Source organism: Homalodisca vitripennis, chromosome 3 (assembly GCF_021130785.1).
Source record: "Homalodisca vitripennis isolate AUS2020 chromosome 3, UT_GWSS_2.1, whole genome shotgun sequence".
In the NCBI taxonomy this organism is placed as follows: Eukaryota; Metazoa; Arthropoda; class Insecta; order Hemiptera; family Cicadellidae; genus Homalodisca; species Homalodisca vitripennis.
Window position 1 is genome coordinate 47,515,332 of NC_060209.1, and position 24,337 is coordinate 47,539,668.

The 24,337-nt window shown below is 32.1% G+C and overlaps 1 protein-coding gene across 1 annotated transcript; it reads right to left on the minus strand.

Annotated features, from left to right (window-relative positions):
- Positions 1-699: 699 nt before the first annotated feature.
- LOC124356867 (tetratricopeptide repeat protein 8-like) lies at positions 700-22,941 on the minus strand. Its single transcript, XM_046808142.1, has 10 exons — positions 22,786-22,941; positions 20,083-20,261; positions 18,693-18,891; positions 16,990-17,085; positions 15,383-15,537; positions 14,910-15,029; positions 13,806-13,955; positions 12,223-12,394; positions 3,600-3,806; positions 700-861 (listed from the first exon to the last, which is right to left on the minus strand). Exons 1-10 carry the CDS (start codon positions 22,885-22,887, stop codon positions 745-747), a joined length of 1,497 nt encoding a protein of 498 aa, XP_046664098.1. The 5' UTR covers positions 22,888-22,941; the 3' UTR covers positions 700-744.
- Positions 22,942-24,337: the final 1,396 nt, after the last annotated feature.

The following is a 24,337-nucleotide window of genomic DNA, read 5'->3' on the forward strand; positions in this document are numbered from 1 at the left end:
ATATGTACATTGCAGTGTTATTATGTTACAGTAACAGAAACATTTCATGTTGCAGGTCTAAATGTGTTCAGCATGTTGAAACATGAGACATTAGTTTTGACGACAGCAGCAGTAGATCACATTGAAGAGAAATTACTGTTTGCACTTCACCGCACAGATGATAAAGAAAAAACTAAAAAGTTCAGAATTAACCAGCAGTAGTATATTTATGTACTCTTTTGTAAATAAATACATTTAATAAATTAGTTCAATCAATACTAAGTTATTAGTTTTGTCTTAACCATTGTTTCAGAGTCACAAGTGAGTCCTGAGATCCTTCTGTCATTGAGATCCTCAATTTCAGCCAGTGCTAGATTATGCACATTTTGGTTAGTGACATAAACATACAAGACTTTAGTTTAGCTTTGTACTTACACTAAACATTTTTCTGTTAGATATGCTAAATTTAAGTATTACAAGTACACGTAATTATCACTATGAATCATATTATCTAAACGTAAGAAAACAAAGTAAATAATTGCCAATCATAAATAAAAACATTGTAGTATAGATAGTCAAAAATGTTTTACAGTCTACAATGCACTTAGAAACAGCTGATGTTAAATAGCAGAGTGATGGAGAGGATAAGAAAATATTATATGTCCTGGTGATTTGTTATAGTTAAAAAAGTATATTTCAATACATATCACAGTTTGCAGTTTTGGTCCAGTATTAACAGTAATTTTTTTTAACACCACTACATGACTAAATGTTATTAAAAAGCTTTTTCAAGTCTTTAAGCAATTCATTAGAACTTTTATGGGCAGGATACGCCTGAAGAGCTTTTTGGACAGCAACATAGCTCGACTGAAGATCTCCAATCTGGTAACAGAAGTGGCTGTTATTAACATTGATTGAGGTAATACTGAAAGTGTTGATTTCTTGTATTACGAGGGGGTACCAAAAAAAAACCGGAATTATTTTATATTATTATGTTATCAAATTTTTTACAATACGACCTTATCCCCTTCAAAATAATCTCCATTACAACTAATACACTTGTCCCAACGGTATTTCCATTGATCAAAACATTTTTTTGTAGTCATCTTTAGAAATGGCTGCAAGCTCGAGCTTCTTTTTTTTCTTAACCTCTTCAACGCTATCAAATCGTTGACCTTTCAAGCCTCTTTTCATGTGTGGAAATAAAAAAAAAGTCGCATGGAGCGAGGTCAGGCGAGTAAGGTGCGTGGGGCAGCGGAACCATGCCGTTTTTGGCTAAAAACTGCCTAACTGAGATGGCTGTGTGTACCGGTGCGTTGTCGTGGTGGAAGAACCAGTCTCCAGTCTGCCACAAATCGGGTCTTTTCTGGCGAACTTTTCGCTGAACGAGCTCCAAGTTAACCCACTACTCTCTGATAGTTCCTCAATTGTCTGTCGACGGTCGGTGAGCACAAGTTCACAAATATTTTCTCAACATTTTCGTCCGTTCGAGAGGTTGATGGACGTCCAGAACGAGGTTTGTCTTCAATCGACATGTCGCCATTTTTAAATTGAGCGAACCACTCGTAGACCTGGGTTTTCCCCATAGCATCATCTTTGTAAGCTGTATTCAACATTAAAATAGTTTCTGCAGCATTTTTACCAAGTAAAAAACAAAATTTCACAGCTGCACGTTGTTCACTTAAACTTGCCATGACAAAAAACGAAACAAGAACAAAACAGGGTTAGCGAAAACAGTCACTACGAACGAACAGAATGCACTAGGACAACGGAAACTGGGGTCACTGAGCTCGCAATGGGTTGCGCGACACACGCCTAGCGGCAGGAATGTGTACTACACGCTGCCGGCTGCCAGCAATACAATTCCGGTTTTTATTGGGTACCCCCTCATATTACAAGAAAAGACAACAAGACAAGCAGCCAAGAGTTGGTTTATACACTAAGACAGTAAAATGAGAGTTTTTTACCCCAAGAAACATCGCTCCTGACGTAAAGTCAAGAGAGACAATTTGTTGATAGTATGACGAAGAGGTATATCTGGAAAAGGTTTTATGTTACGTCACATATCTGTTGGAAGTGCTATAATTATTCTCTCAAAACAGTATGATGCCATCTCATTCTATTTTAATAATATTTCAGAGTTATATCTAAAACCAAAAGTGCACAATACTCTTTGTCCAGACATCTTGGTCACCCCAAAAAGTTTACTGTACACCCTATGTACAGATTTTAACAAAAGTTTTACAAATTAATTCCAAAACTAAAACTAAAAACAAATTACATTTACTTCCATCTAAATCAACAAACAGTATGCAAATGACTGTAATTAAATTTTCTACACATGTGCTTACCACGTTAAATGGTTCATTTCACATGGTTTACAAGTTTAGTTTTCTTATTTTGAAAAAAGTTAAACTGTATTTCTTCCCCATGAGCAGTTTAATAGAAATCAGTGTAATATTATGATACCAACACCAAAAAAATCCTAATAAAAATCCTATGTTTAATGACTAGAACAATATTTGATATACATTATGTGAATGTGAACAAACATAGTAAATCTGATTATTGTTATTATATTTTTTTATAAATGTAACATAAATTAACCATTTAGTTTCATAAAAATAAAACAAAAGTTCCCAAAAGTGTTAGGTTTTTAATGTGTGTTATACCCAAAACTGTTCTACTCAAATAAGGCTTTTTGCAGTGTTTTATTTAGCATTTGTAATTTTTTGTATGAATCATGGTATTTTGCTTCAAAAATGGTGTTACCAATAGTCAGTTTGCTCGTAAAATTGTCTTAAAAAAATGATTCAGTCCTACACAAAATTATACATTTTATTTATGTTACTTTGAATGTGTAAAACACATTTCATTTATTATTAATTGTATTGATTGAAGTATAGCTAAAAGGTAAATACTATAAATAACCCAAAACTGTTCAGGTCAAATTAGCCTTTTTATAGTGTTTTGCTTAAACATTTGTAATTGTTTTTTTAAGTAAGATTTTTAAAATTTGGCCCTGCTCTTTATCGCGTTTATGTTGTGTTTAAGAAAAGACGAGTTCAGTCCAACGTAAAATTACATAACATTTTTTATATTTATAATAGATTTATTTTTCAGTTTGAAATTATAAAATATATTTTGTTAATGCTTGTTTTATTGATAGTAAAATAATCTAAAATATAAATAGGTACAATTTTGAACAGATCCTGAAAATTTTAAGTAACTTGAACAAATTACACCCATCTTTAAAAAAAAAAAGAAATAAACTAGTACATTTTATAATAAAAGAAAAAGTGTAAACCATCGTAAAGAAATAAGGTAATAATAAATTGGTTAGTGGATGTTATCAGCTGGATTATTATGTTATAATCAGCTGATATTACCATGGTTAGCAGATTGAGAGTAATTCTTTTAATCAAATGTTATTTACTTACAATCTGTCCAATTTAAGAAGAACGTCAAGTAAATATTATATACAGAAATAACATTAAAAATATTAGAATTGAGTTAGCAGTTAAACCTTTGGGGGTCTGAGTGTGCGTTATTCACATATGTTCAACTTTAACCATGTGGTATTCGATAAAACAATAAAAAAGGAAAGATAATAAACATACTGCGTTGTCAATGACAGCACTGTTGTAAAAGGGCTCGTATAAGTAGGGAGCAAGGGCCCCTGCTGCTTGAAAATATGACCGTGCCTGAGTGACATTGCCTCGTCGATGCTCCAGCACACCCAGATTGTTGTAGGCCGGTGCGTGGTTGGAGTCTACTGAGAGAGCTAGTCGTAAACACTGAGAAGCCAACTTCAGATCTCCCAGTGCCTGTAACAAAGTGTGTCTACCAAGTGTTAAAAGTATTTACATGATTAGATATAGACTATCTTTATGATATTTATATGGTCTCAACTCAACTATTTATAAATTTTGAAATCATAAAGTCAGCAATGCAGCGATTAAATGACATCAAGACATACAAGTCAGTAGTGTAGGACTGTTAACAGTGTGTTGGTGAGCATTTTTTCTATGTCCTCGGCCTCCTAAGAGGTTGGAATTAAAATATTAGTGCACCCAAACATCATAAGCATCTAGTTAAAACCTGTTGAGAGTTTGTTTGTTCATTTATTTGTAAACTCGTAAACCATCTTTTATTAGAATAGGTTATGTGTTGAAAGTAATTTAAAATAGAATACACATTTGTTTTTAAAGTTTATTCATTATTTATGGATCGTTTGGAATTATTACAACAGTTGGAACATGATTAAAAACTGGTACAGTATATAATTTTTTGTAGGTGTCGTCAAGTCATAGGGTGTGAAAGGATTTGAAATCTAAAAAATAGAATGTGTACCAAATCGTGAGTTGTCATTTTCCAGCTGATTGGCACAAATTAATGGTTTTTTTTTTAAGTCAAAGTGGCAATGCCTTTTGAAAAACTTTGTAAATGTTTCAATACAAAAACTAAAGCTCATTTAGTCGATCTTGTATGTATAATTGATCTTGCAAGCCCTTAAAAAACTGAAGCACCTGTGTATATTTACTAAAGTAAGTAATTATTTTATATTGTATTTATCGTATAAAAAATCCTAGATAAATTTATTCCCAATGATATGTGTTATAGTACCCACTGATACCTTTTTCATATGTAAGCTATATATAATTATAGTTTTTTACACCTGTAAGTAATATAAATTCATTTAAAGAATCAGTAAAGACTTATTTGTGTGATGAAGTATTTTATAGTATTACCGAGTTTTATAATTCTCATCTGAATGTATTTGGATTATGTATTGTAAATTAAGTTAATATATAAAAATTGTACAAAATTAATTATTGAAACTACATTGAGTTTTAGATAATTATTTGAATGTCACCAATAATATACGTATCTTTGCAATGTATGTAAGATGTAATTGTGACAATAAAGAGATTTGAATTTGAATAATTCAATCACATAAACTTTTTTATATTACAAGTATATTATTAAATGGAATAATGCAAATAAAACAAGTATATTTCAATAACAAAAAGTTACTTTGTTGAAAATAACATTTACTGTTTAAGAATTCACATAAGAAGCAAAAGCTAAGCTTTCATGAGAATTTAAACTGTAATGTAACATTATCAGAGTAACAAAGACTAAGTTCTTGCGAGTGATGCCAATTTATTCATCACTTTGATCCGTAAATAATTGTTCAGTTGTATTTATCAATCTTTGCCAATCCCAACTCACTAAATAAATGTTTTTGGAGCTTTTGCTACTTCTTCATTTAAAAAAAATTCACCTCTATTTAGTAATTGAATAGATTTAGAAATTTAAGATTTTATTACTACTAACATTGTTGTCTTTCATGTTCCCTTGTTTCTTAAAAATCCACTTCTAATTATACTCTTCTTCTTTAAGATTGCTTTCTGAATAATAATTTTTATATCATGTACTTATGTGTTGAAAAGTATAAGTATACAAATGGAGACCATCCTTTTTACCTTAAGGGACAATAATGTTATCTTGTTTGCCAACAATTTCACTTCATACAATATGTCTGTTGTTTGTCACCAATAAAACTGACATAGTATGTACCATTATACAGAATTAAAAAAAAAACAAGTATAAGGTACAATGCATTACTATAAATAAAAATTCTATCTTAAAGCAAGAATGTACATAAACTAAAATAAATAGTAAATTAATTTTAATTATAAGGATAATTTTTAAAAGTTGGAAAAAGATATACTGAATTTATGCTGATACGAATTTAAATAATGCAAATAATTTTCAAAACTCGTAAGCCGGTTCAGTCTTGAGCCCAGTTATCTCCCCAGCTCATGTATGAGTCTTTATATAATACATGTAAGTGTTCGTTGTGGCTGCAGAAGGCACTGACTGTACTGATTCAGAGCGCTTTGTACGTCCTTTTCAGAGTGGCAGGGAACTTCTGAAATACTTGTATGTTAGAGAATAAGAATAAGAATAAGAATTTGTTTATTGTCATTGTCATAGAGCTTACACCAGCATCGACACAAGTCATGTATAAAATATAAAAATTAGCATAAGTCCAGACAAGGAAAATTTAGTACCCAAAACATGAAGTTGCCAAAACAGTCACACTACAATTTAAATTATTTTAAAATATAAATAAATAAATAACAAATTAAAACAGGTATGTAACAAATAAACAAATAACAACAACAAGTAAAACACAGCCTCAGAAATTACAACAACAGAATTATATAACATTGATAAATTTTTTAATATAGTTTGCATAAATAAAAAACCATGACATTAACATTTAAAATCTAATCATTAAACTAAATAGGTTATGTCTAGAAACTAACAGTTCTACAGTCAAAAAATTCTTTCAATGAATAAAATGGATTGACTAAAAGCCATGAATACAATTTTTGTTTAAATTCATTAAAACTATATTTCAAGATAAGTGGTCTTAAAAAGTTGTATACTTTCAAAGCAATAACTGTGTGACTATTAATAGTTTTGTTTAGTCTATAAAATTATATGGATACATTTTCTTTATTTCTGGTGTTATACATGTGTCTGTCACTGTATGTCTTCAGAGGTTCAGGATGTTTGAGTATGTAGAGCACAATATCAAATATATATATAAGTTAAATATTGTTTGAATTTTATTTGCAATAAAAATTGGTTTACAGTGAGCTAATGGTTGACAACATGCAATAATTCTAATGGCCTTTTTTTGTATAGTAAAATTTTCTGATATCCTACTGCAGTTTCCCCATAGAATAAGGCCATATCTGAGCACTGATTGAAAGTAAGCAAAATATGCCGTTCTGAGGTAATCAGTGTGCACACAACACGTGAGACGTCTTAAGAGGTAAACAATCCTGGAGAGCTTAGCTGATAGGTGATCAATGTGGGGTCCCCATGTTAAATGATCATCCACACAAACACCCAACAACTTCACATTATCCAACAATTCAATATCAGAATAAATATTGTAATTTACTTGTCTGAGGCTAAAAACTATATGCTGTGTCTTGTTTTCATTCAACAAAAATCCATTGGAGTTAAACCACAATGATGCTTGTTGAATGGATTCCATTGAAATTTGTTTAAATTCATTCAGATCATTACTACTACTTAAAATGGTTGTGTCGTCTGCATATAATATAGTTTTAGAATTGACTGAGAAAGGTAAGTCATTGATAGCTACCAAAAACAAAAGTGGTCCGAGAACAGAGCCCTGAGGAACTCCATACTCAACCAAGAGCTCTCCTGACCACCTTCCCTCGGCAAATTACTTTCTATCTACAATTACTTAAGAATGATTAAAAAAAAATTAAAAACATTCTCACTTAAACCATAATATTTCAATTTCATAAGGATGTCATTGTGAAGGAAACAGGATTTTTCCGGGACATTTGCCATCGTTAAGTGAAACAAGAAAACAGTAACACTACGTTTCGAGATCTGCAATCTGATCTCTTCTTCAGGTAAAGAACATAACCTAATACATAATTACAAACTAGGTTAAAATAAACAAATTCTTACTAAAGCGTTGTGGCACGCCTGAGTCAGGAATCACAACCTACATGTTGTATGTCAACTTCACTAACACTAAAGACATGCACTTAATAAAAAAACTATACAAAACACCAATCATTAAACTAAACTACGGAATACAGGTCACAATATGTCTTCACTCGTCTACTAACCATTTACGACTGACCAGAGGGGGTAGCCAATGGTAATCGTGACGGCCGGCTAAAACAAGATGGCGGAAATACAAGGGAAGGGGAATAGGAATGGGCCCTTTCGTTATTATTGGTTCATGCGAGATGAACTTCTTTAAAACCATATTGTGACTCCGCATTGGTTTATTGCAAATATCCGATCCGTTTGATACTTTTGGTATTCTCTTTAGTTCATTTTTTTAGAATTGGCAACCAAAGCGGCCTAATCTCGACTGATGGTTGACTGATTGGTTGGTCTGCCAATTTAATGTATGTTGCCTCAATTAATTTCCTTTTGAAGAAATGTGGTTCCCGATGTATTATGTGGGCTTTCATCCCAAATTCATATGATGGTCTTCGGACCAACAATGGTGTGCAATTTTTGACTTTTCTGTGAAACCCTTTCTCGTGTTTTCTTTGTGTTCTTTTATCCTTATGTTTAGTGGTCTTTTTGTCTCGCCTATGTATTCCCTATTGCAGCTACATTTTATACTGTAAACACAGTTTTTGGAATCCTGTGTGCCATTTTTTTGGTTTTGTTTTTACGAAGACTTTGTCTAAGAGAGTGTTGTGTGTTTTAAACGCGGTTCTAATGTTGTACTTTCTACCTACTCTTCTAATTTTCTCCGATAATCCGGCACATAAGGGATTGACATAAACGCAAATTTATCACAATTCTGTTTTTCTGACTCAGGAATGATTCTTCTGGTTCGTTTGCACTTATTAATTACTAATTGAGGGTATCCATTGCTTCTGAGATCCGATTCAATTTTCTTAAATTCTTCTTTTAGTCCATCTTTATCTGAGCACAAGCTCTTTGCTCTATCAAAACAACGAGTAGGCTACTCCTTCTTTGACAGATTTTTGATGGTTGGATTGATAATTTAAATATTTTCCTGTGTGTGTTATCTTTCGAAAAACCAGTTGTCTTAAGGACATCCCTATCTCTTAATACACACACATCCAAAAAGGGAAGCTTGTTTTGGACTTCCACTTCCATTGTGAGGCGGATGGAAGGAAGAAATACTATTAATGTGATTCAAAAAATTATTTAATTCAATGTCTCCATGAGAAAAAAATAACAAAGGTATCATCCACATACCTCCACCAAATCTTCGGTTTGAACTGAGCTGAAGCCAAAGCTTTTCGCTCGAATTCTTTCCATAAAGATATTGGCGAAAATAGGAGACAGTGGAGAACCCATTGCCATCCCCTCATCTTGACGGTAAATTTTACCCTCTAACTCAAAATAATTTGCATTGAGTGCATAGTTCTAACAGTTCCATAATTACTGGCACGGGAAGTTTAGTTCTATCCTTTAATGTTTGGTCTTCTTTGAGACGTGATTTAATAATTCCGAGAGTTTCTGGAACTGGTACATTTGTAACATAGACTTTCGACATCAAAACTTACCAGTTTGTCAGTTTCAGTCAACTTTAGGGATTTTGACTTCTCTACGAAATCCTGGAATTTTTGATGAAAGAGTCAGTTTTTCCTACCAATGGTGTTAAGATGTCCAAGAGGACTTTAGACAATTTCCCTGCAAGGTGAATCACGAGAACTAATGATGGGCCGGAGAGGGATGGTAGGTTTGTGGATTTTGGAAGGCCATACATATGGGGGATTTTGGAGTGGTGAGGAGTTAATTTAGATCTAAATTTATCTGAAAAAAAATTCTTTATGTTTTCTTAAGGTGTTTGCTACTTTGCGTTCAAATGAAATCAGTCGGGTCTTTATTTAAAACTGTATATTTGCCAGTATTTAAAGTTTCCGAATCTTTTCTTTATTACGCTACTGAGTCAAGTACCACAGTAGCGTTGCCTTTGTCGGCAGGTAAGATTTTGACCGTGTCATCTTTCCCAAGGATCGACCTGGCCTTTTTCTCCTCTATTGTTAAATTGGGTTTTGTGGGAGGAATTTTTCTGAGTAAAAGACTGGCCTCGCAGCGAAGACCATCATATGGAATTGGGATGAAGCCCACATAATACATCGGGAACCACATTTCTTCAAAAGGAAATTAATTGAGGCAACATACATTAAATTGGCAGACCAACCAATCAGTCAACCATCAGTCGAGATTAGGGGCCGCTTTGGTTGCCAATTCTAAAAAATGAACTAAAGAGAATACCAAAAGTATCAAACGGATCGGATATTTGCAATAAACCAATGCGGAGTCACAATATGGTTTTTAAGAAGTTCATCTCGCATGAACCAATAATAACGAAAGGCCCATTCCTATTCCCCTTCCCTTGTATTTCCGCCATCTTGTTTTAGCCGGCCGTCACGATTACCATTGGCTACCCCTCTGGTCAGTCGTAAATGGTTAGTAGACGAGTGAAGACATATTGTGACCTGTATTCCGTAGTTTAGTTTAATGATTGGTGTTTTGTATAGTTTTTTATTAAGTGCATGTCTTTAGTGTTAGTGAAGTTGACATACAACATGTAGGTTGTGATTCCTGACTCAGGCGTGCCACAACGCTTTAGTAAGATTTGTTTATTTTAACCTAGTTTGTAATTATGTATTAGGTTAGTTCTTTACCTGAAGAAGAGATCAGATTGCAGATCTCGAAACGTAGTGTTACTGTTTTCTTGTTTCACTTAACGATGGCAAATGTCCGGAAAAAATCTGTTTCCTTCACAATCCTTCCATCGTCAAAAATAACCTTCAAAACGATGTCATTGTGATTTACACAATCAAACGCCCTGCTCAAGTCACAGAGAGTGGCCTGAGCAAAGTCTTTGTTTTCAAAAGCATTTAGCACAAATTTAACAAGGCTGTCTATTGCATCAAAAGTGCTTTTTCCTGACCTAAAGCCAAATTGTGACATACTCAAGAAGCCATTACTTTCCAAAAAAATGCTAATTTGATCGTATACCAAAATTTCAAATAATTTTAATAGTATTGGTATAACAGATACTGGGCGGTAACTATTTGGCTCGTTCTTGGGCCCCTTCTTATAAATAGGACAAATACGAGCTATTTTAAGTTTATTTGGGAAAACTCCCTCAAGTAGGCAGAGGTTCAAACAGTATGAAAAAGATTCGGCTAAAGTTGTTACCACCTGTTTTATAAGAAAATTTGACATATCATATATATCACAGCTATTGGAGTTACTCAGACGCTTGGCAGCATTTATTATGTCATTGGGAGATATATGTTTCCAAGTAAATGAGAAAGATGGAATTAAATGTTTCCGAACAAGAACTTGAGTGCTCGGAGCATGTTTTGACATATTTATTTTTTGTTTAATATTTTTCACGGAATTTATAAAGAAATCATTAAAGTCATCAGGAGGTATACAACTTGTTACTTTACTACCATTTTCTATGTTATTATTTATTATTCTCCGTGCTGCCTTACACTTATTATTACTGGACTCTATAAGTTCAGAATTGTACAACATTTTGGCATCTACTATTGCTTGTCTATATTCTCTTTGTAAGGTCTTAATATGTTGCTGAAGCTCATTGCTGGTAGTATCTCCATTCAGTGACTTTAAAAAGAAAAGTCTATCCCTCATGGAAGATAATTCATTGTTGAACCACTTATTTTTTATTTGTGCATAATTTTTTCTAAACTTAACTATTTTAATTTTTTGTAGAAATTTGATATTATTAACTAAAATAGAAAATATTACTTCAAAGAGGAAGAACTTGTAGTGACATTTTTCTTTTCCGGTTATTTTTTTGTCAATTCCGTTTTATTTTCCCACTAACATGCTGGCGTAAGTTCTATGTTTCTCACTGACGAGGTCCAGAAGAGGAACTCTTGCCTCCTGCTGCCTTTCCATCATGGGTGGTCGCAAACACATTCGATTTCAGGGTTTTCCTGCTCTGTCGGAATTGTATTTAATTTATTTATTTTGTTATTGTTGCCAGTTATTATAATTTGTTTTTAAGTTAAGTTTAAATGCTATTTAGTTTTATTTCTTGGTTTTCATTAGGAGCCTGTCCTTAGCCGAAGGATACCGGGTAGAATTGGCAGTTCTTGTTTTAAATTATGGCTGTTCTTAATTTTTTTCATTTATCCAAGTGCACCTGAGACACATGACAGAAATTTTGGGTTAACTGTAGTCCTGAGTTTTTTTTTTTTTAATTTGTCAGGCCAATAGTTGTTAAATTGACAGGAAGGTTCTTATCTTTCAAATTAGTGAATGAATCTGAGCACGCTATCCAAAGTGTTTTTTTTTCCCCTTCTAGGTTTAGTTCTGAACCGCCATCCTGTTCGCCACCATGGGTGTTCGGTTCCTAATTGTCTACTTTGGGTGTGCGAACGGGGATGTGCGGTTTCAATCGACAAAGACTGAAAGTAAAACTGGGACATACACAAATAGAAAATAAAAGTAACATGAAAATTTAATAACCAATTAACTATTCCTCTCTTAGCTAGATTATCTCTTTAACTCAAATAAGCACATTATCAGGAGACAAATGCGTTATCTGTTTGCCTATAAAAACTTTCATTTCAAAAACATAATACACATAAAAATGATAATTCTGCAAGAAAACAAAATAATCAGAAAACTTACGATTGCAACGTTGGCAATGTTGTACCACACATCAGCCGCAGCCTCGTCTACAGCCAGACCAAGAGCTCGCTCGAAACAACTAATGGTCATATCGTATTGTTGGGAATAGAAGCAGCAAAGACCAAGGTTGTTGAACAGCTCTGTGTTGTATAAACCCATCTGGAGCAGTCTCCTAGTGAAGTTGAGCTTCAGTTATAGTCTGCTTTACAGTTGTCAAACTGTGATCAAGATTACTGTTCGGTTGAATATGTTGGATGATGAAAAGTTTAATGATAGTATCAGAAAAGGAGAATGTGCTTTATTGGATCGTCAAAATTGGCTGGAGCTATGTATGATGTACTGTTTATCACTTGCTAAACTGTTGCATATCTTTATCCATATGTATTAAGCTTAAACTGTGATTCAACATTTAATTTTAGTAAATTAAAATATTACTTATTTTTCTTATTATCTTATGAATACTGTTATTACTGATGGCGAGAGAAAAGAAGAGACCTGGCCCGTGCCGGCGCACAGCTGTGTACTAGTGTGTTGCAGCGCGGTAATTTCAGGCGCTTCGCCCCACAGCCAATCCTGCGAATTGTTTATCATAGCAATGGAACAGTGAAACAATAATGGAATTACGAAACAAGGCGCGTCAACATACTAGTAGTAGCGCCTGCAAATTTCAGATAGGCCAGAATCCAGGTCTCTTCTTTTCTCTCGCGATCAGTAAAAACGCTCATTAGCTTTAGATTTTACTGAAATAAACTATTTTATGTTTGTATGTTAACTACAGTATGTAGAAGTTCTTGTGAAGATCTAGTAACTTCAATTTATCGTTGTCACATTGCAATAATATCTTAAGGGGTTTGATAATAAGTTTAAAATTTTTAAATTTATCTCCTTTTTTGTTAGGAATTATCTATTGAAGATCATCAGCGATCCTAAATTGTGTGATACGAATTTAGCTGTAAATAATTGGACGGGTTATAAAGTTATTTAAATGGGTTGTCACAAATTTAGACTTATCTTATTTTTCTGTCATTTTGTTGGTAAATTGTCATAGTTTATTCACAGACAAAAATTTATTTTTAATTTTCCAATCAAATTATTAATAAATTTTGTTGATATAACGAAAATGGATTCTGTCAACACTATTTTTTATATTTACGGTCTAATTGTTTATAGTTGAAGTCAGGCATTAATATTAAAACAAGGCTGATTTTTGTAAAAAAAGGAACATAATTAAAAGAATGTCATAGGATTGTTATTTCATCATTTCTGAAATAGAATAAATTATTTTTTAATCTGTAATCACAAAATCAACGTACAATGTGTATTCATACATATTAGTATATATGACACGAACCTCTGGTCCGAATTTTAAAATACAGCTGTAGTAATGATTTTATTAAATTTGTGAGCAGGAAAATCGTATTTTTCAAATTGAATACCTTGTCACAAGTTTAAACTGAAGGATGAAACACTTTTATTAATTTACTTGTACAACTAAATATTTATATATTATAGTTATGATTTTTATTTAAACATATTTCATTTCATTTTAAAGATATTTAATATTATATTTCATGTTTATTTACCTATAAAACCTTAGAGCAACTTCAGGTTGATCATTATAGAAATGATTGACTGCAATACAAGCAATGCCTTCAATGTTGGTTGCGTCCTTCTGCAGAATCTCTTTGTAGTATTTTACAGATGCAGGTATGCTGTTCAGACCTTCAAGGACTCTGGAATTCAGAAAAGAGTAATACAAATATTTACAGATTTTTCGTAAATTGTTAAAATAGTAAGTGAATGTTAAAATGTAGACATTATAGTTTGACAAATAACTTGACCTGATTGGATTGACCTTGACGATGGAAATTTCAGCTTGCATATTTGAATCTTGTGGTCAGATACCTACTAAGGTTGCCAAGCTTTACCTAAAAAATGTATATAAGCTCCATCTTCAACGTTATATTTGGCTGTGTTGTTTGAATCAAGCGATTTATAAAGCCAATTCTTTTAATAGTCTCTTTAAATCGTCATGGAGGATTGTAAAGCATTTTATAGATGTATAATGGCCAGGTTCTTCCTTCTTTCCTTTGACTAGATAAAATAAAAAAAAATGGTTTGTGAGCAGTTTGAATGTGTACAGTAGAGGTAAGTGGGATAAAAATGTAGTCATGAGGAATTATTGTGACAGAGTCTATTGCATTCTATATTATTTCCAAAATAGGAGGTTGACTGATGGGATAAGCAGCCGCTGTTGAGAACTGAGAGGTGATATCTTTAAGAGTATTAAATGTTTTTAAGAAATTTCATACCTCATTATCTCATAGTCTTTATGCATTTACTGGATAGTATTTGCTTGTCTTAAAGGTACCATAATGCTTGACTGTGACAAATATGTTGTTAGGGATTATATTTTTTGGTTCTTGTTTAGTGCGTTTTTAATTTTCATGATATGAGCATATTTCTTTACCTGAAGAGAAAAATGTGGTTGGTTGTTTTTCTTTCCTGTTGCACTTAATTCAATCATGTAGTTTGACACTAAATAAGCTTGTAGCAGTGAATGGTCCTTCCATTGAACTCTCCGAAATATTTGTTTTACTATCAAAGAGAGTAGGTAGATTTATTTACCACATTGTTTATTAGTTTATGTCACCTGAATTAATGTAATCTAAATGTGTCATACTCACCTCGCAATCTCTGTCATTAGAGTAACTTCGTGGGGGAACACTTGCAGGCCTGACCGGCAGATTTCAACAGCACTAAGAGGTTGGTCAAGCCGGATATACACTCGAGCAATTCTTAAGAACCTGTTTAATTAAAATCTATATTTAAATTATGCATTACTGGATTAATTCTTTTGTTTATGTAATGTGAGTATGAAATGGCAAACACAGTCCAAATATTCTAAGAGAGAAGCTAATGTAGGTATTAAAGCTTTGTAGTTTTAACCATCCAAACTGGAGTCTAGAACCCTAGAACCAACACTTACTAAACAAGAATTGGTGGTTATACTTTGAAATTTATTCTATGATTTCCAGAACATTAATTCTAGATTATATTTTTAATCAGTTAGATTTTTGCTCTCACAAGTATGGGAACAAAAGAAACAGATTACGATCATATTTTTAACCTTTACAAAGTAAGATAAGCAATAAGATACCCTTCTACTGTGGGATGTTGTTTGAGTGCTGATCGAAGCTGTTGCTCTGCATCTCGTATGAGACCCAGCAGGAAGTAACACTTCGCTAGCTGAAGCTTCCACCACCAATCTTTGAACTGAACTGCCTTCGTAGCCTCAACAGCCAGATCCAGGGCCTGTCGGTCGGGCAACAGTTAGTAGCAAAGAACTGTGAGCAAGGGCATAGAGTGGTGGAGGTCAGGGAAATAGTAGACACGGAGAAGGAAGTTATTTTTTAAGTGTGAGCTCGATTCCCTTTTAAACCTTATTCTGTCCATCCTCATGGGCCACTGGCCTGTGCGAGGATCAAACAGAATAAAGTGGAGTATCAATACAGTACAAGGTAAATGGTACTAATAAAAAGTGCTATGGTCACAGACAGGATTTGAACCTGTTCTATCTCTAACTGAGATCCAAAGTACTATGGTCACAGACAGGATTTGAACCTGTTCTATCTCTAACTCAGATCCAAAGTACAATGGTCACAGACAGGATTTGAACCTGTGCTATCTCTAACTCAGATCTGAAGTACTATGGTCACAGACAGGATTTGAACCTGTTCTATCTCTAACTCAGATCCAAAGTACTATGGTCACAGACAGGATTTGAACCTGTGCTATCTCTAACTCAGATCTGAAGTCCAATGTCTTAGATCACTTGGCTATCAATAAAGATCGGATAAAGATACTCCCATACTCCCATAAACTGTTTTATTATGTTTTAAAATTTATTTAATTAAAAAAATAATGTTTTAAATCCTTATGTTAATACTTGAAACTTATTAAATAATGAATGATAATATAAAGTATGTACAGATAAAAAAAACAGAGCTCTTGTATGCTTCAACTATTTCTTGAAGTTATTTGCTCAAAAGATAAAGTTGTTAATATTAGTTCCTCTACCACACTAACTTGCAATAATATAACTGGAATAATTCGTTAAGAATTTTAGTAATTTTAGTCAATTACCTTAGAGGGGTATATAATTAATAATTAGTGTTTAAATTTTAATTTAACTAAATATAATGTCAATTAATTGTAATGTTTAATTTAATAATTGCCTGTTATACAGTATTTTAATACTGCATATTTAATATCGCCCAGTAATATTTTCCTTGTCAGAGTCACAGTGAAGTATCAATCAATACCACAGTTGGGGGTTCTGATACTTCATAGAAAGGTAGCCGGATGGGAGGCACCTCTTACTTACTCAATTACAACAATATTTACTCAGACAGCGATAGCTGATGGTGAGTTACATCTGTATGTTTGGATGTAGCAGTGACGGCTTAATGTGTTAAAATTGATAAATATTTGTCTAGTGATCAATTAGAAAGTTTTATTGGAGTTTTTTTATAGAAAACTTTATTTGCCAATGCTCACAAATACACATACAGTACAACTAATGGATAAAATTTTCACAACACCCTCAAAAAATGTGTTTAGTCAACCTCAACTCTTATGTCTGAACATGAACATAAAATTTTAAATTTCAATTTTTGGACTTATTACAATAAATTTCTATATGTATGTTATATGAGAGAAAATACAAATTTGTATTAAGTTTTATGTAGATACATTAATACTTACATTTCTAACATCATTCTCATGGTAGAAAATGTATTGAAATAAAGGTTTTGCTAACTTATCATCAGCGGCATATTTCGGTAAATGCAGTCTTGCCACCTGAAACAGGATTGTTCTTATAATTTTCAGAGTAAAAGTGTTGTACTAAATTATTACAGCACAATCAAAATGTTTATACTTCCATATGTTTACTATCATATCTTATTGTATTATAAAGCTAGACAGAGATCAATGTGTTTCAAATATCCAAACGTTACAGACCAGAATTAAACTAACACTTCAACTGTGGATGGCAACAAAGTCAGTTATTTGTAAAATATAAATATCTTAACATTTTTTATATTGATCTTTTAATCACAGTATGCAACAGACATACACAAGCACTAATCATTTATTCCAATTCTCTTCCAGTACCCTCATAAAATCCAATTCCATATACTTTACATTCATTACTAAATCATCCAAAATGTTCATTCCTTGTACTACAACTCATTTTAGTGTTTGAACTCTGTAGCCTGCAGAATCAGATTGATCATGTGACAGCCCTTCCTTTATTCTGCCTACAAACAGATTTGTAGGCTTAGTCAACTTATTGTAAGTTGATGGGACCACGCCTATTTTGGATTTAAAACTCGTTCGCCATTAAAAACTTGCTTTAGATTGGTATTGATATCTAAAGATCCAGTAGCAACACATGTGTGTGGGCCTTTAGTGTGAGGGTCAGCATTCTCTATAGCCTTGGAATGAAATCAGTTCCTAACTGAAAACAAGGTAATAGTATAATTCTATATACATCACTAAGTCTAACTTCGTTATGTATGAAAATTTACAAAATAACAAACTTAACAATATTTCGACACATACATGGAAACTTCGTTACGGCCAAAAATTCAGTCTGCCTTCTAATAGCAGTCACTTATGACACGTTCACTGCCATAATACTCACAAAAGACATATTGTATTTAAGAAGAATGATTTCATGTTGTAGTAATGTATAAAACCATTCATGTACAGTTTTAGTTGAGTAACTGTGTTTATATAACTAATTTATACCAACAGTAACTGGATTACAAAAAAATTATTATTTACTGCACTTTGGATAACCATATTCCTGTGATAATCACTTTTTTAGTGTACCACAATCCTAAAGTACCCAATAAATTTCTGTATTGAAAAACCAATTCCACCATTACTCATACAGTTTCCTCAAATATTATAATAAACTAAATTAAAATTTAATCAATGCAATTCTGCAGAAAGCAATTGCAGTTTTGCACTCTGTACATGTGTAGGGGGAGGGGGATCTCAGACATAAATGCAATAAAATTAATGACTTATGAACACAATGGTAGAATTTGTGCCTCAGTATCTACAGGGTTGAGAAAGTTTGTATAACAAGATCAGTTCTCAGTTACAATGTATTTTGAGACACACTTCTGTAAAGAAAATCAACTGTAACAAGTAGTTTTTACAATTATTACTGCATGATCCTCAACAAATATTACTTATACTTCCAACTTGTTTTAATATAAAATGTACCAAAAAGATTGCATCACTATAGTTTTTAACAATGCAAATTTCTCATACCCTGAATTGTGCAGTGGGTTGATGAAGGCAGAAATGTGATTATAAAACACACACATGTAATGTGTGTATTAGGCTACTACTTGGGTAGAAATGTAAATGTAGAGCTAGCCAATGTTTACCTGTATAAATGGTCCATCTGGCTGTGACACCATGGAGGCAGTGCCAAGTCTGACAGTGCGGGCACTCTGAGAGGTGGAGGGGCGAGCTGAGCGAGCAGTGCGCGGCGTACGCAGGGCAGCTTCCAGACTAGATGCACGGCCACACTGTGTGCTGGGACGTACCACACCACTCACTGGGCGACCAGTATCGCCTCTCGGTCTAGGCAACCCGTTCAGTTTACAGTTTTCATTCAATATGAATAATTTAAACACTGGAAAAGAATTTAAGGTTGAAGAAGTTAAGGTATTTTTAGGTTACAACTAAGGTGCACTACTAACACCTTCACTGCGGCTCTATATAAATAAATCTTTATTGTCTAAACGTTTTGTAATAATATAGCACAGCTATAAAACAGATGACATTGTCAAATATAACCTAAATTACTCTTGTATGAGTAAATCCAAACATACAATACAATAAAACACACAAAACAGCAATAAAACATTTACAATAAAACAGGGGAATAATTGATTTATCATAGGAAAGCAATTATGTCAACTATCAGAACTATGTGAAGACATAAAAATCAACATTAACAAACAGTAATACAGTGGTTAAAATTTAAAAAAACTTAATTAAAACCTCACTTACATTAAAAAAATATGTTTTTTTAAGTAACAACTCCTTAATGTTATCTCTGAATGTGCCTGAATACATTAATTCCTTAAATCTTTAAGGTAATTTGTTGAAAATTTTTTTCCCATGTAGGACGGTGTCTTTTCAATCACTTTCAGATGATGTCTGGGATATTGAAAATTAATTATATAACTAGTATTATGATTGTGTTTATGGTTTTCATTAAAAAGGTTGCCGTAATTAGACTGCACTGTTAATAGAGTTTTGAAAATTATTAGGCTTGGTACAGTTAAAATTTTATGTTCATTAAAGATAGGCTTAAAAGAAGCCTTCCAAGGTGAAAATGTCATTATTCTTAAAAATGTATTCTGAATTTTTTCACTCTGTACTGAGTGATCTCAAGTAGTCTAGTAAGACAGCACAGCCGTAGTCAACATATTACATTTAAAAGTCAAAATTATTCCCAATAGTGTATCTGTTTCTATTTAGTATTACTGTAAATCACTATTTTTCTCTTTACTAGGCAAATTTCTGTAATCTCTTGTGTGAATGTGAACAGTTATGAACTACAGATTTCAAACAATCTATGACAACAAAAGCTATAAAGTTATACCGGTACTTATATTTCATAATGTCTTAGTGAGTTAAACCAAATTCTCAGATTCCAAACTTGCTTGCATATGTAAGCAACAAAATGGTAATTTAGCACAAATATGGTACTATGCCATTTATTATGGTCTTTACATTATAAATATTTCTGACAAGTTGCCTTACCGAAACCCTTGACCAGAGCTGTGAGGGTTCACTGACGTTTTTAGGGAAGTTCCTGGTCGTGGGGCTTGAGCTATTGTGTCCATGTCTAGAAGAGTCTCAGCAATTCCTTCTTCTTCAGCTTCTATGTCATCTACCATGATCTGTGATGTCATGGCTCTCATCTTCAGTGTCCAAATTGCCTAGGAGATAGTGTTGTAATCAATTAATTTTCTAATTTTTTTAGGCTTAGATATGTTTTGAACAATATTTAATAATAAAATTTGAATATTAAATATTTGTCACTCAGACCCATTGGGTGTCACTAGTGTCCAAGAAGCATTACTGACTGGTGATACCCAATTTTAATATAAACAAAACCTTTTTAATTACTTTGGAGTGAAACATCTTTTTAAATTAATAAGTGTTCCCCCAGTATATTTCTTTATTGTACTAAAATGGGCTATACCTATGAAATTCAGATGTTGTAAACATCAGACTTTAATTAGATTAATGTTAGCTGTATTAAATGCCAAGAGCAATCAAAATGCAGGAGATAGGTTTGAAATTAATTTTATTACTAAATGCGCATAGGTATCACAGGTGGTATCTCAAATTTATTTGAAAAAATATCCTGTTGAGGATCTTATCAAACAGTCCTTATAGTACAATGCCGATAGTACTGATAAAAAGTGCAATGTTCATAGACATGATTTGAACCTGCACTATCTCTAACTCAGACCTATTCAGAGTGTACTGAGAAATCAACATGGCTTTATTAGGAGTACCTAGGTCTAAAAGTAGTGTGGTTATCTATCTCTTAGAATATGTAACTTATAATCTAGAAGATCAAAAAGATGCATTAACATTACTGTTATACTGCAGAAAGATTTGTTATTGCCTTAGCCATAAATCAATAGTGCAGAAATTGGCTTTTGGAATATGAGAAAGAGACAAATGAAACAGCTATTGACACACAACACCACACATATATCATGATGCATTATAACCCTTCATTACACAGCTTTGTGTAAGAAGAAGTGATTCTACTCTGAAAGTAAACTACATAATGTACTTCCAGAATCTTAGAGATATCCCAAAAGTACGAGACTGTTTTAATAAGTCTTTGCAAAGTCAAAATTATAGCATCAATGTTGAGTATTGAGGTAATATTTAGGCAGTACTATCTCTTAGAGGAACTCTCATAAATTTTCAGCTATGTTGGATATCAGTTGGTATTTAGTGTTCATTTGAATTGTACGCATTAATTAATTTATGTTTAATAAATGAACAATAATTTTGGATGTGGGTAAAACATTATTCAGTATTCTTGAAACATTAAACTTTCTAAGAGGCAATTTTCCTTAGGTGAGTAGTGAGGAGCTTATTAAACATTATGGTGAACCTGTTTCCTCGATTATAACGGTTTACTAGGTATTTAGAAAATTTTGAAATGGCCATAGGCATGAGCATCAGTGATGCTGTATGTTCTAGACACCCTGTTGATGTTACTACTTCAGAAATCATTGATCAAATCCATGATCTGGTGATTGGTGATAAAAGAAGAGTGAAGGTTGTTAGTGCTGTGGACATCTAGAGAGAACAGGTACATATGAGATGTATATTTTGCACCAATACTTCTTAGATATTGAGGAGATCAGCTTTTAAAAAAGAAATTGAAAAAGCTGTCTTTAGTATGAGTGTCATGATTGCTCACAGTTTATCAAAATGGGTACATATTCCTAAAACAATTTGCAGCTGTTTCAGTTGAATTCAAGCACTTTCATTTTATTTCCGTGTACAAATTTTATTTCACATTATGCATCTTTATTAGATCAATTAATTAAGTATTTATTTATAAGAAAAAAATCAATGATTGATCTCAAAAAATGTGTATTTTCAATCACAATAAGGTACGAGTTTATTACAATGGAGTTCTGGCTTCAAAATTAATGGACATGGGTTTCAACTAGATCCTCACCCTCTTATTCTTCAAAGCTGGTTCCCTCAGATTAATATATGTTCCTTGATATGAAAAAGTGGCCAGCTGGGAAGAGATTGTATTCAAATGAGGATGTAATTGTTGAACCCAGTGTCTACTTTGTGGAATTGAATAAATCCTACTACTCTGATGGGACCAACAAACTAGAGTGGCGTTGGATGAGGTTAGCCTAAAAGTAGATTATGTTAATCAATATATGATGTTCATAATTAAAAAGTAAGATTATTTTATTTTTTTCACAGACTTATCAAACTGTCCTCATAACAGTTTCAAGAAGAATTTGTGTGACCAATTTTCAGACTACCTGGTGTTCTCAGCTTAGTTCAGCAGCTAAATGAACTTTTAACATTTATAACCATAAAATATGTATCAATTTGTTTTTAATTTAAACTTTCATTGTTTTTATAATGATTTAATAATCACTAATAGGTTGATAATTTCTCAAATTATATGCAACAATTTGAATGAATTGAATACTACATGTAAACTTCTTTACTTTGTTCTGTATCTACTCAATATAATAGTAGTAAAGGTTTTGAAATGTTATCTTAATAATATGAAATACTCTAAGACATATACCATATCTCCTATTTTATTATTGATTTAGTGTATTTGTCATGTTAATTGTATACATTGGTAATAAATTGGAAGTATCATTCTTAAGTAACACATATAAACTGTCCTTAATTAAAATGTGAATAAAGTTTTATGAGTATGTCTATTACCTGATCTCTAGAATTCTTTTCTAGTAGTTCTGTGCATTTTTCTGAGCATTCTTCATATTTCTGTCTTTGAAATAGGCTGAGAGCTTCATAAAATGGATCCATAATTCCTAAACTCGCTATTTGTGTTTTTAGATTGTAAGTAACTGGATTTCAGGAAAAGAGACTACTGCAAATGAAGATTAATTTGTTCTTACTCTTTTCTATGAAGTACTAGACGAGTTCTATAGTTGAGAAACTTAGAAGAATTCATCTATATTAAGAATAATTGCTGTTAAATTTTGTAAAAAAGAACTTGGATTTAATAAAAGATCATTTTTATTTATATACAACTAGAATAAATAGTTTTCTGAACTCTATATTCCTCTGTTACTTTGGCTTTATAATAAAATATAAAATTTATTATAGTTTATAATTTTGTTTAATAAAACTAATTTATTGTAAAACAATATAAAATAAAGTATTACAAATATTTTTTTAACATTATCCCAATACAAATTGGTAGATTTCCTTAAAATAGTTTTATTTCATTAAATTAAAACTTGTGCAAAATTTATTTTAGTACACAACTATATTCTAGTTAAAATTGATGCTGAGTAACACAGGTTTGGCACATCTTAACAAGTACCACACTATAAACCCAGATTCTTCTTTTATACTTATTCAGCTTTTAATTCCTTTCATTATTTAATTATTTCAAAATTGTTATCATGTGATTAATGCAGTTTGTCAGCTACAAAGTATTTCAAGCAAATACATAGGCAGGTCACAGTACAATTCATGTTAGTCATTCATTACCAATTAAAATTTATTTTCAGTCCATTGGCTCAATAAAAACTCATTTACTGGATAAAAAGCATTACTTATCCAGAAATTGTATAGTTTTGATTTAAAAGAACAGTCACTTAATGTTTTCATTTCAATTGGTAACTTATTTATTAACTTAGATGTGATACATAGAGGGGATTTCAATTTTGCTAAGTCTATGTTGAGGTGAATTTATTCTATGGCTACTACTTCCTGTATTGTAAGATTAGAAAAATATATGTGTTTTTATGTGTAATGGTTTGGTTTTTATAGCTGCAAAACAGAGATGTATCAGAAATAGGTGATTAAATGGATAAATATTACGTGCATGGGAATATCAGGTTTTCAAAAGGGAGAATTTTTCTATTTACTAATAATATGTTGTATGGGACAATAAGAGTTTTCATACAAGCAAAAAAAAAAAAAAAAAAAAAAAAAAAAAACAACAAAATGTGAAACTGGTAACTGTTAGAAAGATTGTTATATTGTCAATTAATTTTGCCCTGTTTCGAGTTCCTGAAATAAAGAACATTCTGTAACAGTTGTATTTTTATAATGATCATGTAAAAATTTATATATAAATTAAAAGAATAATAAATTTAATGTTGTATTATATTATTCTGATAATTCATTTCCCAATCATTATTTCTATTTTAAACAGAAATAAATCGAAAATTACACTTCATCCCTGAATATTATAAAACAAAATGAGAAAAAAAAACGTTTTTAATTTACCCTCAATTTATTT